Here is a 15,865-nt window from a genome sequence, read left to right as displayed (position 1 = left end):
CATAGAACGAGTTACAATAATCAAGCCTGGAGGTGACCGTCACATGGATCACTGTCGCCAGATCAGGGCAAGAAAAGTAAGGGACCGACTGCTTAGAATTAGCGTCTGAGCTTTTTCCTCCTCCCTCCCAGCCCCCTTTTCCTTTTGTATCGTGCCTCTTTGGGCTGGGAGCCTGAGGGCAGGGATCATCTTCTCACCGATATATGTAAGTAGGTTTGGCAGCCTTGAAGGCAGGGATCCCTAACCTGGCACTGCCATGGTAAAATCAATATTGTTTTGATGACCTCAGTCAGGGCCAGGAGGACATAGCTGTGTTCCCAGGACAAGCCTATTGAAGAGGAGAGTGAGCTTACTTTGTGGTGTGCCTCCTCTTTTGCGTTGAGGCTTTGGAGGCTAAGGAGGACGATCGAGGAATGGAGGAGCCCTTCATGGTGAACACTGGCATGGACGCCCTGGAACTGAAAGGATTGCAGGAGTTAAATGCAAGAAGCACATCCTCCAGGATGGTTTGGCTGCCCACCCCCCTTCTCACCCCAAGGAAACTGGTCACCTGTAATTCGCCAAGAGATACGGGACAAAGGCAGGGATTGGCTGCCAAAAAAAGGTCCACGCCTCTTAAAGTGGCCTTGCACTTAAATATTTGCCTGGCGACAAAGAACTGAATGGAGGCGAGTGAGCAGACTGGCAGAGGAACAGGGGAGCGGAGCGCTCTGGCCCTCATCTGCAGCTAATGTACAAACCCAAACGGCTAGCAAAAATGCTTGCAGGCTAGTAACTATTTGCAAGGCTGTCTTAAAGGCCAGGAACTTTCAGGCAATGCAGACAGGTCTCAACTGTTTTTTGGGGACTTTGCTGGGAAATGGGAAACACCCTGTGCTGCATTTAACAGCTGGGCTCATGCTTTCCTTCCCAATTTCCCCAGCTTAAAATGATTGTAGAAGCAACTCTCTGTGAGGAAGAGTAGCAGGACCATCTCCTCTGGAGGTGATGGTACCAGTTAGGCCACGGAGAGCCTTAACCACCACAGCAAGGGTGACAAGTAGATTCCTGCTAGGGCGCAGAAGGCTGAGGCCCTGCTCTGTAAGCATAGCAACTTTTGGCTGTATAAAAGTCATTTCCAGGACGTTTGGGTTATCAAAAGGCCACACAGGCCTGTTTTTTCCCCTTTCTGAACTACAAGCAGCCCATTTCCACCCAACTTGGTCGTTAGAAGAGCCTGGTAACATCAGGAATTGGTTATCTGAGTGTAATCCTTTTCCTCCACCCTCCCCATTGCTTTTTCCTTTTGTGCCATGGCTTTTTGACTTAGATTGTAAGAGTGGAGGGAGTAACTGTCGTAGGATTCTTCCCTGCTGCTTGGCAGAGACTGCCCCCTACGCTTTCAACTGGGAGCCGCAAGTATTGGCACAGTTTGTGTCTGAGGCCCCCTGGGCCAAACCTCTGCAAAGGGAAGGAAATACCAGAGGGCCTTGCAGCTCAGAGGCACCCACCTGGGTATGAAAGGTGCCCCCTGGTGGTTAGAGAGGTGCTGGACACTCTCCCAGGCAGGGCATTCAGGAGCGCTGGGTTTCACGTCAGGAGGGCAGGGAACCTCACAGAGGTCGAAGGTGGTGTTCAGGCCCCTCGGCGGAGCTGGTGTGGAGCAATTCTGGGCGGCTGAGGTGCCCAGAGGCCTACGGGTCTTTGTAACTGTCAAAGGGCAGCATGGCAGCGGGCGGAGACTGTACGGACTAGAAGGCCTGGCTTTATCCACGAGAGGAGTACTGGTGCAGTCAGCCTGAGGGAAAGCAGCCCATTCCTTCAGGGAGCCCACTTGCTGTGGGGAGAGGGGATTCTTCCGCCGACGCTTGGCCCGCCCCTTGGGGGTGGAAGGGGAACTCCTTTCGGACAGCGGTGGGCTCTCTGCTGACTTCCTTCGCTTCTTTGTTGGGAGGTGTGGGGTCTTGAAAGTTGCGCCTGGCATTGGGCCCCTCTCTGGTGAAGCGGGCAAGACCCCAGGACCGCCCGTTGGATCGACACACTCGGCTGCAGGAAGGGAAGGCGGGAGGGCAGCTGCGACAGAGAGGCAGAGAGCAATGAAAACTGGCAGCCTAAGAGAGACGAACACCCAAGGGCATGGACCCGGGAGAGTGGACAAATCAGCCAATGGGGGAACCCTTCACTCAGCCAACCCCCCCCCCAGTCAGCCAATGGGGGAACCCTTCACTCAGCCAACCCCCCAGTCAGCCAATGGGGGAACCCTGCACTCAGCCAACCCCCCAGTCAGCCAATGGGGGAACCCTGCACTCAGCCAACCCCCCAGTCAGCCAATGGGGGAACCCTTCACTCAGCCAACCCCCCAGTCAGCCAATGGGGCAACCCTGCACTCAGCCAATGGGGGAACCCTTCACTCAGCCAACCCCCCAGTCAGCCAATGGGGGAACCCTTCACTCAGCTAACCCCTCAGTCAGCCAATGGGGGAACCCTTCATTCAGCCAACCCCCTAGTCAGCCAATGGGGGAACCCTTCACTCAGCCAACCACCCAGTCAGCCAATGGGGGAACCCTTCACTCAGCCAACCCGCCAGTCAGCCAATGGGGAAACCCTTCACTCAGTTAACCCTTTAGTCAGCCAATGGGGAAACCCTTCACTCAGTTAACCCTTTAGTCAGCCAATGGGGGAACTCTGTACTCAGCCAAACCCATTCACTGCTATTTCTGATCTGACTGCACTGGCTACCAATTAGTTTCTGGGTCCAATTGAAAGTGCTGGTTTTGACCCATAAAACCTTAAAATGGTTCATGACCGCAACACCTCAAGGACCGCCCCTTTCCATATGAACCTACCCAGACCCTGAGATCATCTTCTGAGGCCCTTCTTTGCAGGCCTCCTCCTGAAGAGGTTCAGAGGGTGGCAACATGAGAACGGGGCCTTCTCTGCAGCGGCTCCCCTTCTGTGGAATGCTCTCCCCAGGGAAGTTCGCCTGGCGCCTTCACTATACACCTTTAGGCGCCAGGCAAAAACATTCCTTTTTAACCAGGTCTTTGGTCGATTTGATCCTATGCCCTTTTAAAATGTGGTTGTGGCGGTTATTGTTTTTATTTTGATGATATATTTTGTGGTTTTATATTCTCATTTTGTTCTGCGAACCGCCCTGAGACCTCCGGGTATAGGGCTGTATATGAATCCAACAAATAAATAAAATTAAAATAAATTTCAATGCTGTCGTCCCCCCCACCCCCACCCCAAGAATCACCATTATCCACGAGCTGCTGCACTTCTGACTCCAGGCTGCCTTGAGTAGCCACATCCAGTTCCCCAACTTGCTCCTTTACAGCGGAAACTTCTGGGACCTCGCAGGCCTCTCCCGACACCAAGCTGCCCAGGCTTTCAATGTCGACCCTCGTATCTGGGGTGAGGAGGTTGGCAGCTTTCAGAAGGGCATACTGCCTTTGTGCCACGTGCAAGATTGACGTTACCAGCCTGAGACAGTATGAAAGATCGAAAATCACCACGTGATCACAATGGGAGAGACGGGAGCAAAGGCTGTGTGTGCAACGTACGATTAAATCACATGGCTTTCCCCAAAGAATCCTGGGGAACTGTAGTTTGCCTTTCACAGAGCGAAAGGTCCCAGGTCCCAGGATTCAAGTGGGGGAAGTCACGTACTTTGAATGTATGTTGTGTACGCTGCAAAAGAGCAGAAAGGAATCGGCATGGCTCCTTCCCCACCCTGCAGATAAGCAGTACAGTGGTACCTCGGGTTAAGAACTTACTTCGTTCTGGAGGTCCGTTCTTAACCTGAAACTGTTCTTAACCTGAAGCACCACTTTAGCTAATGGGGCCTCCCGCTGCCGCCGCACCACCAGAGCACAATTTCTGTTCTCATCCTGAGGTAAAGTTCTTAACCTGAAGTACTATTTCTGGGTTAGCGGAGTCTGTAACCTGAAGTGTCTGTAACCTGAAGCGTATGTAACCTGAGGTACCACTGTACAGTGGTACCTCTGGTTACAAACTTAGTTTGTTCTGGAGGTCCGTTCTTAACCTGAAACCGTTCTTAACCTGAGGTACCACTTTAGCTAATGGGGCCTCCCGCTGCTGCTGGCACGCGATTTCTGTTCTCGTCCTGAAGTAAAGTTCTTAACCTGAGATACTACTTCCGGGTTAGCGGAGTCTGTAACCCGAAGTGTTTGTAACCCGAGGTACCACTGTATTTTGTAAAGAATGAAATGTCTGTGACATCAATTTGACTGTCAACCTGATATGTGCTTAAACCTGCATGAGATGGCAGGATAAGAGGACCTCACTCTCCCTGGATCGGGTGGAAAGACGTAGACTCACCTCATCAGCTGCTTTTTATCCATTCCTTGCAACCGAGCATTCAGCTTCTCCTGTTTCTCAGCTGGATCTGAGGACTCTGTGCCACAGCAGCTGGGGTTCCCCCCCAGTTCTTGAATCTATCAAACACAGCAAAAAGGTGTGTGTTGGGGGGGGGGTTATGCTGGTGTAAAATTTGTATAATATATAGGTAAAGGGACCCCTGACCATTAGGTCCAGTCGTGGCCGACTCTGGGGTTGCGGTGCTCATCTTGCTTTATTGGCCGAGGGAGCCGGTGTACAGCTTCCGGGTCATGTGGCCAGCATGACTAAGCCGCTTCTGGCGAACCAGAGCAGTGCACGGAAACGCCGTTTACCTTCCCGCCGGAGTGGTACCTATTTATCTACTTGTACTTTGACGTGCTTTCGAACTGCAAGGTTGGCAGGAGCAGGGACCGAGCAACGGGAGCTCACCCCATCGCGGGGATTTGAAACGCCAACCTTCTGATCGGCAAGCCCTAGGGTCTGTGGTTTAACCCACAGCGTCACCTGCGTCCCATTATACCGCATATCCGGTATAATAGATACCAGATGCTATATTCTGCCCATTGCGTGCAACATGCCCACCTGACAATTGGACGATCTGAATAACCGATTGTAGTTTAAAGGTGAATTTTGGACATAATGGAGATGTAAAAGATTTGGATTATCATAAAAGATGCAGGAGGATATGATTAGCAATAGGACCCACAAAGGGGGAGAGGGAATTCCAGGAGATTCTTTGGAATCTTGGCTTTTAGGTTGTATGTTGGATATGTGATTGTAAAAGTTTAATCTGAAAAACCAAATAAATAAATTTATTTATTTTTAAGAAACAACACACAATTGGATGAGCTGCTGTGATGTCATGCAAGGCTCCCAATTCCCCTGGGTGCGGATGAGAAAAGAGCACCCTCAGGGTGCTGATCAAAGCACCCACAAATCCACTCGCTGCCTCGTGGGGCAATCTCTGTGGGATGCTCCAGGATTAGCCGAGAAACGGTCTCAGCGGTCAGTTATAAGAAGCACCACGTGTGAATCTTCAAGAGAGGCACTGCAGATACTGAGCGGATCTCTGGGTGGAAAAGCCTCAGGAAAAACGATCCACGTGCTGAGATCTCCTGACCTCAATGCCCATCCCACAAACTTCCTGGCCCTTACCTGCTCTGCTGTGCTGCTTTTTCCTGAACAAGAGGTGCCATCATTCGGTTTCAACAGCTCTGTCTCGCCATCGCCCTTATCAGGGGCTTCGCAGTCGGAACAAGCCTCCTTTGACCTGTACCAAGTGAAGGAGTGGGGTGTCAAGCGCTGGTAGGAAACCCAAAGGACATCTGGTCTAACCTTCTGGGGGCAAAGCCTTGCTCAGTCTGAGAAAGTCTGGAGAGGGGGTGAAATTCAAACCAAGGATGTCCTGTTTCATAGCTTGGGCTCCTAGACATGACGCCAGCTCTCAGCCGGTTTTATTCTCGTCCATGGCCCACTCCCGCCCTGGGTAGGCAATTAAACAATCTGTACCTCTCTCCTTACCCCAGTGCAGTGCCAGATTTACATATAAGCTAAGCAAGCTACAGCTTAGGGCCCCACTCACTTGAGGGCTCCCAAAAAATTTAAAGGGGGGAAAAAACCTGGATGTACATTTCCAAAATATAAGATAAAAAACAAATAAGATAAAACCCACATACAGCAACAGTGCTTTGTGTCGTGCCGGTTCCTATAATGTAGGTAGTAGGCCCCGCCTGCTAGCCTGCTCCCTAAAATACCACTGGTTTGCTATTACTATTTCATTTTATAGCAAGTTTCTAGAGACTAGATTATGAGTCTTTGTAAATTGTGTTTCTAAAGGAACTTTTGTTATTGCCAAATGCCAATGTGTCTGCATTATTAAGTTTGTTACGAATAAAAAATCATTTTAAGTTAGGGCTTAATAATTATTTCACTAGTAATATACAGTGGTGCCCCGCAAGACGAATGCCTCGCAAGACGGAAAACCCGCTAGACGAAAGGGTTTTCCGTTTTGGAGGTGCTTTGCAGGACGAATTTGCTATGGGCTTGCTTCGCAAGACGAAAATGCCTTGCGATTCCTGGGGTTTTTTTTCCCTCCCCCCCTTTTCCCCAAGCCCCTAAGCCGCTTAACAGCTGTTCGCTAAACCGCTTAACAGCTGATCGCTAAGCTGCTTAAGAGCTGATCTAAGCCGCTTATCAGCTGATCTAAGCCGCTAATAGCCTTTTAGCAGCTAATCCGCTAATCCCTTAAGTCTTTAATAGCCGCTAATAGCCTTTTAGCAGCTAATCTGCTAATCCCTTAAGCCTTTAATAGTCGCTAATAGCTGCTAAACCGCTAATAGCGCTAATCCGCTAATGGGCTTGCTTCGCAAGATGAAAAAAACTGCAAGATGAAGAGACTCGCAGAACGGATTCTTTTCGTCTTGCGAGGCACCACTGTACTTCATAGGGACACGGGTAGCACTGTGGGTAAAACCTCCGCCTAGGACTTGCGGATCTCATGGTTGGCAGTTCGAATCCCCGCGGCGGGGTGAGCTCCCGTCATTCGGTCCCAGTGCCTGCCAACCTAGCAGTTCGAAAGCACCCTTAAGTGCAAGTAGATAAATAGGTACCGCTTTCTAGCGGGAAGGTAAACAGCGTTTCCGTGTGCTGCTCTGGTGCCGGTTCGCTAGAGCAGTTTCGTCACACTGGCCACGTGACCTGGAAGTGTCTGTGGACAGCGCTGGCTCCCAGCCTATAGAGTGAGATGAGCGCACAACCGTAGAGTCTGTCAAGACTGGCCCGTATGGGCAGGGGTACCTTTACCTTTATACTTCATCGTAATTGTATTTCACTATTACTACACTTCTTTTTAATTGTATTTCAGTTCAACAATTACTTTGATAAAATACATATTTTGTTATGGGCAAATGGCTTTAGATACCTATTAGGTCCATAAATTACCATATTGCATATATTCAACACAAAAGAACTGTGACAATTTGTTGTTGACAAACCACAGCTAGACATATAAAGGGCCCCATTACCTTCAGTAATTTAGGGCCTCATCAAACCTAAATCCGGCTCTGCCCCAGCGATACAAGTAAGCTAACACTAGACGTTCACACAGCATGCATTGAAAGCCCTGTTATGCCACTTTAAACACTTGCGGCTTCCTTCAAAGAATTCTGGGAACTGTAGTTTGTTAAGGGTGAAGAAAGAGTTGTTTGGAGACCCTCCCTTGCCTCTCAGAGCGGTTTAACAATCAACTCCACTTCCCAGGGAAATCTGGGAATTGTAGTTCCGTGCGGGGAGTGGGGTCCTTCGAACAACTCTCAGCACCCTAAACAAACTATAGCTCTCAGCATGGTGTGGATGCGGGCATTTTATTTTACTTTCGGCATGACTATAAACTGTTTATTATTGTGTTATTATTGTTATTGTTGGTTTCTATTGATTTATTGGTCTGTTTGCTGCTTGGATAGGATATTTTGTTTTCTTTAAATGTTTGATGTTTTGTTGTGTTTTTATATATGTTGTAAACCACCCAGGGTGGCTGGGGAAACCCAGCCAGATGGGCAGGATATAAATTGTTTATAAATTATTATTGTGGACAAAGCCCTCTGACAGTGAATCCCACAACACTTGAGAATCTATTTTCTAAATAGAGGCAAATTTCTCATGGTTGCTGTGGTAAAAAAAAAAGAAAAAGGAAAATTTAAGCACTGCATGTCTCTGAATATCTTAGAAAAAATAGAAGCCTAGGTTTTTAGGGAAGGAAAAGAAGAGGCTGGAAGGAGGCCTTCGGGCTGAAACAGATCCTTCAAATCCTGGGGTCCATGACTGGCTAGATTTCAGCTTTAAATGCCTCACTTTGCACAGGCTTCTTGCAGGTATCGCCTCCAATGCTTCCTGTGTAGTAAGACACAGCAGACCTACCTGAGAAGCTCATCCTGGCCAGGTCTGGAAGGAGTCAGAACAGCCGGTACACGGTGGGGTCTAACCTCTGGGACATTTTCCTCATAAGCTTGGAGCCGCCCTCTTAATTCGGCCACCTGAAAGGCATAAAAAAGAATTATTTATTTTGCACACAGGGCAAAGTTCCCAAGATCGCAGTGTACTGCCTGTATCAAAAACCAACCATGGTTTCGATTTTCCATTTAACATTTGCATTCACATGTAAATCATAATCCTATACAAATAGGATTCTCTGAATCCCTAGACTTCCCTTCACCCCTCCATGGGTTCCATGGTTACTCTTTTCCAGCTGCATCATATATTGTTCTCCATATTTTCTTTAAAAATCGGTTATCACCATAGTTCCTGTCACATTGCAAGTGGTTTTTAAAAAAAAATCCTGCCAATGTTTTTAATTGTTTACAGTGTTGTCCTGAATGACTTTCTACGGACCTTCACGTGTGGAACTTGGCCTGAAGGGAACATTTGTATCTGGGGTCTCCAACACGGCACCTGTCGGCACCCTCATACAACCCTCCTGACACCTGCTCTTCCGCAAAAGAATAAATAAAGTTTTACGGCTTTTGAGTGGGTGTTTTTTGCCTGTCTTTCACTTGTTTGGGGCTGCGCTCAGGTGTTTTCCTGTTGCTTACTGAGACTCACCACTTTTTTCTTCTGTAAAGGGTGTATTTTCTGGTGGCAACACCAGTTTTCTAGATTTCTAACTAGGCCTCTGGCAGTGCCGGATTAAACCGTGCGAAGGCCCCACGGCAGTCGAAACCTCTCTTGCCCATCCCCGTGTGAATACTGTAGGGGAAAACACTGAACTAAGAAAGCTTGATTGCCATTTTCTTTCAAGATCAAATCAATATTAATTTTGATCCATTGTTGCAGGACCCTTAAAAGGCATGAGGGACCTGCTCTGCCAATCTGGTAATCCGGCACAGGCCGCTGGGTCCCCAAAAAGCTTGGTCTATGGCAATGCTAACAGAGAGTGGGGGAGAGAAAGCAACTGCAAAGCATCGGTTTGCAGGTAGACAGCAAGAATCGACAGCTGGACTGCCACACAGCATAGTTTTGAGCTCCTTGGCACTGTGGTGAAACTTTTAACCAGACAGAGGGATTGCATACCTTGTCTAGCAATTCAAAAATGCCCCACTGGCCAGGGCTGTTGGCTAATGCTGGAGGTTACGCACCGTATTTTTCGCTCTATAGGACGCACCCGACCATAGGACACACCTTGTTTTAGAGGGGGAGAACAAGAAAATAAAATTCTCCCCCTCTCTGCTCAGTGCCCCTTCAGCAAAGCCTCAGGAGAAACGGAGCCCCTTCCATTTCTCCTCCTGCTTCGCTGAAGGGGCGCTGTGCAGCTCTCCCTCTCTGCTGAAGCCAGGAGAGTCTTGCTCCCCGGCTTCAGCAAAATGAACCCGAAGCCTCCTGAGCGCAACGGGAACTCGCGCAGGATAGCTGCCTGAAGCCTTCGGAGCACACCGACCCCTCTCGCTCTCCAGGCTTCAGCGAAAGCAACGTGAAGCCTCCAGAGCGCTCCCTCTGCGCTTCGGAGGCTATCACTGAAGCCAAGGAGCCTGCATTCGCTACATAGGACGCACACACATTTCCCCTTAATTTTTGGAGGGGAAAAAGTGCGTCCTATAGAACGAAAAATACGGTAAGTCAACATGACTAGTAGCTATGGGCTACCATATCCCCTGTGAAGAAGGCTTCATTATACGACGACCCCCCGCCCTTCCTCAGGTTCCCACCCAAAGGGAAAAGGGTCTGCTTACCTCTGCTTTCAGCTGCTCACAAACCGCTGCGTATTGGCTGATATGGCAATCCACACTGACCACGTTGCTTTTCATCTGCGGGACAAAGCACAGAAAGCAGGTAACTTTGAGATGGGGAACAGAGGTAGGCCGTTGCATTTTTGCACAAGTTGCAATTCCGGCCTGATTTAAGAGGTTGGCTTTCTCCGATACCTACTAGGAGTTTGATCTCTTTAGCTCGGTTGGCATACTTTAGGGTGTTGTAGGTGTCCTCGTAGGAAAGCGCAGAGGGACTAATGGCGGCTATCATTATGGTCCGGCAGTTCCCACCGATAGAATCCTTTAGGAGGCGGGTAAGCTTGCTGTCCCGGTATGGAATGTGAGGCTTTTTGCCCTGTGGGCCAAAAGGGAAGCAGAGACAAAAATTGGGTTTATAAAAATCACGTTCCCACAGGAAAATACCCACAATTCCCTTTTAATTCTTCTGTGGCTACTGCGGCTACAGTCCCATGCGCACGCCTACCTGGAGGTAAGTCCCAGTGAAGACAGCGGGTCTTACATCCGAGGAAACATACCTGGTGCCGATAATGCCAGGGTTGCAGGTTTGATCCCCGTGAGGGACAGCTGCATTATTATTATTCATTAAAATTCATACCCTGCCCTATACCTGCAGGTCTCATATTCCTACATTGCAGGGGGTTGGACTAGATGATCCACAGGGTCCCTTCCAACTCTACAATTCTGTGATTCTATGCAGAATATTTCCCTCTATAAGACGCAGATTTTTTCTCCTAAAAAGTAAGGGGAAATGTCTGTGCGTGTTATTGAGCGAATGTGTGGTCCCTGGAGCCGACTGTCCCGAGTGCAGGGGCAAAAATCAGGCAAAAATCATATTGCGCTGTCACGGGAGGAGGGAAACCTGAAAAGAGGAAGCTGCTGCTTTCCAGCATTCTGCCTCAGGGTCTTACTGCCCACCCTCTTCTGTTTTGGTTGCTGTTTGCTCAAACAGAACAAAAAGCAGGAAATCCCCTCCCCTCCCCTCCTGGCAAGCAGAGGGGAAAGGAAAGGATAGCGTCCTTCCTTCTAATTCCTCTCCATGCTCCGGTGCTGCTGCTGCTGCGTCCAGGGAAGCATTACAGGCAGCCGGAAAACATGCAGGTGGGAGAGAGGGGGGGGGGCTAGCTTGGATGGGTGGGGTGGGGGGCTTTTGCCTTCCTTTCCTCCCTCCCGTTAAACCCCTCTCCTGCATTCTTAGCCAGCTGCTTCTCCGCACACCCCTCTCGTGCTCCTTGTCCCTTCTATGTTTTTCCTTCCCTCCCCACTTAAAATGTGGTTACAAAGCACGGATCCACATGGATCCTCAGGATCTTTGCATTGGGTCACCCCAAATTCACCATCAGATCACATAGCATGTCCATGGCTACAGCCTGCACCAAAAAAATCACACACCCACTGTTGCCTGGGGCTGCAATAGTGCAAAAACGTGGTTACAAAGCACAGATCCACATGGATTCTCAGGATTTTTGCATTGGGCTACCCCAAACTCACCGTCAAATAACATGTCTGTGGCCACAGCATGAAGCACAAAAATGATACATCCACTGTTTCATTCAGATTTTTTTTTCTTGTTTTCCTCCTCTAAAAACTATGTGCGTGTTATGGTTAGGTGCGTGTTATCGAGTGAAAAATACGGTATTAGTCTTACAACTTCACCCCCTTGTGGTGAAGCTGAGATATAACAGGGGGTGGAAAGGATGCCGCTTTTCAGCAGCTGAATTTTCCATGGTTTCGGCAAAACGTTTGTGTGCAGGAAACACTTTATGAGAACAAGTAAGGGATGGAAGAATTAGAGGGGATGTTACAACACGGCATTATTTCTTTATGAAAGCAGACAATATACACTCTTCACCCGCCCCGGATCATGCTTCACATTTCCAAGCCTCTACCAGTCTGGATAACGCTATCAGATTTATTATGCTGAAAGCCTTCAAAGCATTTTTGCATGCACACTTTATTATATAAAAATATATACGCGGGAATGACTGTCACTGAGTGAACTCAGATGCCCTTTAACAATGGCCAAGGATGTCCCTGAACAGTAACCCTAGGGGCAGACGACAGAAGTCTAAACCCAGGGGCAGGAAGAAGTAGCAAAGGCGTTACCTTGGCATCAGCCAGGCTGTTAATGACGTTGATGAGAGCCAGCAAGGAGCGGTTGATGTTGGCCCCCTCGCGGCGGCGCTCCCCTTTGGCCTTGGTGGCAGAGGCCCGCTCGGAGCCCGCCAAGTCGATCAGACTCATCTTGGCCACCCGAAGGTCCCGGGTGATGCCCACAACGCGATCCCGTTGCTTCACATGGATCTGAAAAAGTTAAAAAGTGCTGCATCCCTTGGTGTGGGTGGAAGAGCACTGAACTTCCTGAAAAGCAGAACTGGAGACAGCCAGTTGAATCTGCATTGGTGCTGACCTTTAAAGCCCTAAACAGTCTTGGCCCTGTATACCTGAAGGAGCATCTCCACCTTCATTGTTTGGCCTGGACATTGAGAAGTGAAGTTACAGGGAACCAGGCAGAGGGCCTTCTAGGTAGTGGAACGCCCTCCTTGTCGGAGTTCAGCCTACACTCGAGTAGGACCCTGGTCTTTCGTTCAGGAGCTTCAAAAGCTTTCTTCACCCCGAGCATCACAGCGACCGATGCCAACTGACACCAGCACACTTAGGGATCCGCAGTTTGCGCATCACATGTGACAGAACTCAGCATTTTGGCTAATCCATTTTATTTACATATAAACACACACGGAACACTACAACATGGCTCCCTCTCTCTCTAGCATCAGACAGCAAAGAGAAAAAGAACAAAGGACAATAGCCCCACTTCACGGAACACAGTAACACAAACATCCTGTTTCCGTCACTTCCCACTCTGTGGAGTCAAAACCTATAACGTCATGTGAAAGGCAAAAAACCCCATGATTGCAATCATGGACCAGGAATTCTAACATTCCTATCAGATGTCAAGGAAATGGAGAACTACACAACACCTGAAGGCAGTCCTGTTGTCGGGAAGTTTTTAATGCAGTTCGAAAGCACACCGGTGCAAGTAGATTAATAGGTACTGCTGTGGCAGGAAGGTAAACGGATTTTCCAGGCGCTCTGGTTTCCATCACGGTGTCCCGTTGCGCCAGAAGCGGTTTGGTCATGCTGGCCACATGATCTGAAAAGCTGTCTGCGGACAAACACCGGCTCCCTTGGCCTGAAAGCAAGATGAGCGCCGCAACCCCAGAGTCGCCTTTGACTGGACTTAACCCTCTAGGGGTCCTTTACCTTTTTACCTACCCCACAAGAACACAGATTGGATCAAGGATCCATCTGGTCTAACCTCCATTTTCCACAGCGGCAAGACAAAATATCTCCAGGAAGCCACACATAGGGCAACAGACCTCATGATTCAAGGCTTCGAGAGGGTTCACCTCAGCAATATAGCTGTCAAAATTACAAATATCTAAATACAGACGGTCGTTTACCCTCGCTAGATTCAACGTGCTGCCATCTGCCTTACTGCAGGGCAGATTCGAGGGTAAACCATACGCGGAACGAGTCTGCCCCTGTGGCTAGATGGAGGTAGAAACTGTCTCTCATGCCTTGTTACGCTGTCGTTTCTACAGGGATAGACGCTCAGCATTTATCACCCCTGCTATACAAAAATCTCCAAATGGGTCCGAACTTCAATGTCTAAAATCCCTGGTAGAGGACAAGGATCTAGAGATCACGCTAAGGGTGGCCAAACTCTGTGCAACTGCCATAAAACTTAGGGAACAAGCTGTGCTACCATAATGACTAAGGCCTTAAATGACAATTTCACGTTATGTTTTAGAGATTTAAGATTTAACTTAATATTTTTAACTGCTGATATATCTGTATTGTCCCTGTTTTAAAGGTAAAGGGACCCCTGACCATTAGGTCCAGTCATGGCCGACTCTGGGGTTGCGGCGCTCATCTCGCTTTATTGGCCGAGGGAGCCGGCGTACAGCTTCCGGGTCATGTGGCCAGCATGACTAAGCCGCTTTTGGCGAACCAGAGCAGCGCACGGAAACGCCGTTTACCTTCCCGCTGGAGCGGTACCTAACAGTTGCGTATGGTCCCTAACAATCTCTGTCACACTTACCTGGAAGACTGCATGGGAGCGCGAAGAGGTGGCGTTAATGTCTGTGGGGTGCTGTGTACGGTTCAGATTTCCTCGCCTCAGCATCTCCAGGAGTTGGCCTGCCGATTTTGGCTAAAAGTCACAGGCCAGCAGAGAGAAAAAGAGACTGTTTAGTTAGAAAATACAGTGGTGCCCCGCAAGACGAATGCCTCGCAAGACGGAAAACCCGCTAGACGAAAGGGTTTTCCATTTTGGAGGTGCTTCACAGCACAAATTTCTCTATGGGCTTGCTTTGCAAGACGAAAATGTCTTGCGATTCCTGGGGGTTTTTCCCCGCTCCTCACCCCCTTTTTCTAAGGCGCTAAGCTGCTAAGAGCCTTTTAGCAGCTAATCCGCTAATCCCTTAAGCCTTTAATAGCCGCTAAACCGCTAATAGCGCTAATCCGCTAATGGGGTTGCTTCGCAAGACGAAAAAACCGCTGGACGAAGAGACTCACGGAACGGATTCTTTTCGTCTTGCGAGGCACCACTGTATGCGGAAAGAGTAATTTAATATTTAACTGTAAATTTATGTAAGGTTATTTTTTTCTTTGTATGTGTGGATTTAAGATACTGTATGATATCTATGAATTTCAATAAAGGATTAAAACAAATAAAAAGTCACAGGCCAGCAGAGAGAGAGACTGTTGAGAAAAGCACGTGCCGCAGCCACAAATAGTAACTTCCCCTTCATGTTCCCACCACAGCAGGAGAAATGCCTTAAGCAAGCGATGGGCTCTTTAATTACATTACAGTGGTACCTTGGGTTACATGCGCTTCAGGTTACATACGGTTCAGGTTACAGACTCCGCTAACCCAGAAATATTACCTCGGGTTAAGAACTTTGCTTCAGGATGAGAACAGAAATCGTGCTCAAGCGGCAGCCCCCATTAGCTAAAGTGGTGCTTCAGGTTAAGAACAGACCACTGGAGTGAATTAAGTTCTTAACCTGAGGTACCACTGTACATATATAAAAAGGTAAAGGTAAAGGACCCCTGACAGTTAAGTCCAGTCGTGAACGACTCTGGGGTTGCGGCGCTCATCTCGCTTTACTGGCCGAGGGAGCCGACCTTTGTCCGCAGACAGTTCTTCCGGGTCATGTGGCCAGCATGACTAAGCCGCTTCTGGCGAACCAGAGCAGTGCACGGAAACACCGTTTAGCTTCCCGCTGGAGTGGTACCTATTTATCTACTTGCACTTTGACGTGCTTTCAAACTGCTAGGTTGGCAGGAGCAGGGACTGAGCAACGGGAGCTCACCCTGTCGCGGGGATTCGAACCGCCGACCTTCCGATCGGCAAGCCCAAGAGGCTCAGTGGTTTAGACCACAGCGCCACCCGCTGTGCATATATACCCCCCATATTGTCCCCCCTGCAAGGCAATCATCGTATCCACCTGGTGATAAGACAGCCCTTGTACCACGACCCCTTTCTCTGGGTCCTCCTGAATGGCCAGTGGGCCCTTCGGTTCCAACAGGTCGTGGATCTGCTCGTTGTACACCTGGAAGAAAGAATCAGGTTTCAATACAGTGCATTTAAGTCTCCTGGGAGTCAGCACTCCAGAAGTGGCTTTCCGGCTGGGGCAGAGCCGCTAGTTTTCCAGCAGGTGTGTCGCTGTCGCTCACTGGGAGATGGAAGGTGAGGTGCA

The 15,865-nt window shown here is 49.1% G+C and overlaps 1 protein-coding gene across 2 annotated transcripts in view; it reads right to left on the bottom strand.

The window, feature by feature from the left end:
- The window catches only part of KIF18B (kinesin family member 18B), a 33,817-nt gene that overhangs the window by 3,397 nt on the left and 14,555 nt on the right, over window positions 1-15,865 (bottom strand). For both annotated transcript variants that reach the window (XM_083407634.1, XM_083407633.1), the window contains 11 exons: window positions 15,614-15,718; window positions 14,203-14,313; window positions 12,204-12,401; window positions 10,258-10,434; window positions 10,062-10,136; window positions 8,257-8,372; window positions 5,497-5,611; window positions 4,321-4,436; window positions 3,236-3,462; window positions 1,491-2,052; window positions 354-458 (listed from right to left, as the gene is read on the bottom strand). In XM_083407634.1, coding sequence (XP_083263760.1) covers window positions 354-458; window positions 1,491-2,052; window positions 3,236-3,462; window positions 4,321-4,436; window positions 5,497-5,611; window positions 8,257-8,372; window positions 10,062-10,136; window positions 10,258-10,434; window positions 12,204-12,401; window positions 14,203-14,313; window positions 15,614-15,718 — 1,907 coding nt within the window. The remainder of the gene's footprint in view (window positions 1-353; window positions 459-1,490; window positions 2,053-3,235; window positions 3,463-4,320; window positions 4,437-5,496; window positions 5,612-8,256; window positions 8,373-10,061; window positions 10,137-10,257; window positions 10,435-12,203; window positions 12,402-14,202; window positions 14,314-15,613; window positions 15,719-15,865) is intronic.

The sequence above is a fragment of the Podarcis tiliguerta genome, assembly GCF_965153285.1.
Source record: "Podarcis tiliguerta genome assembly, chromosome: 13".
In the NCBI taxonomy this organism is placed as follows: Eukaryota; Metazoa; Chordata; class Lepidosauria; order Squamata; family Lacertidae; genus Podarcis; species Podarcis tiliguerta.
The sequence above is the reverse complement of the archived record's forward strand: the minus strand, read 5'-3'. Positions and strand labels throughout refer to the sequence as shown.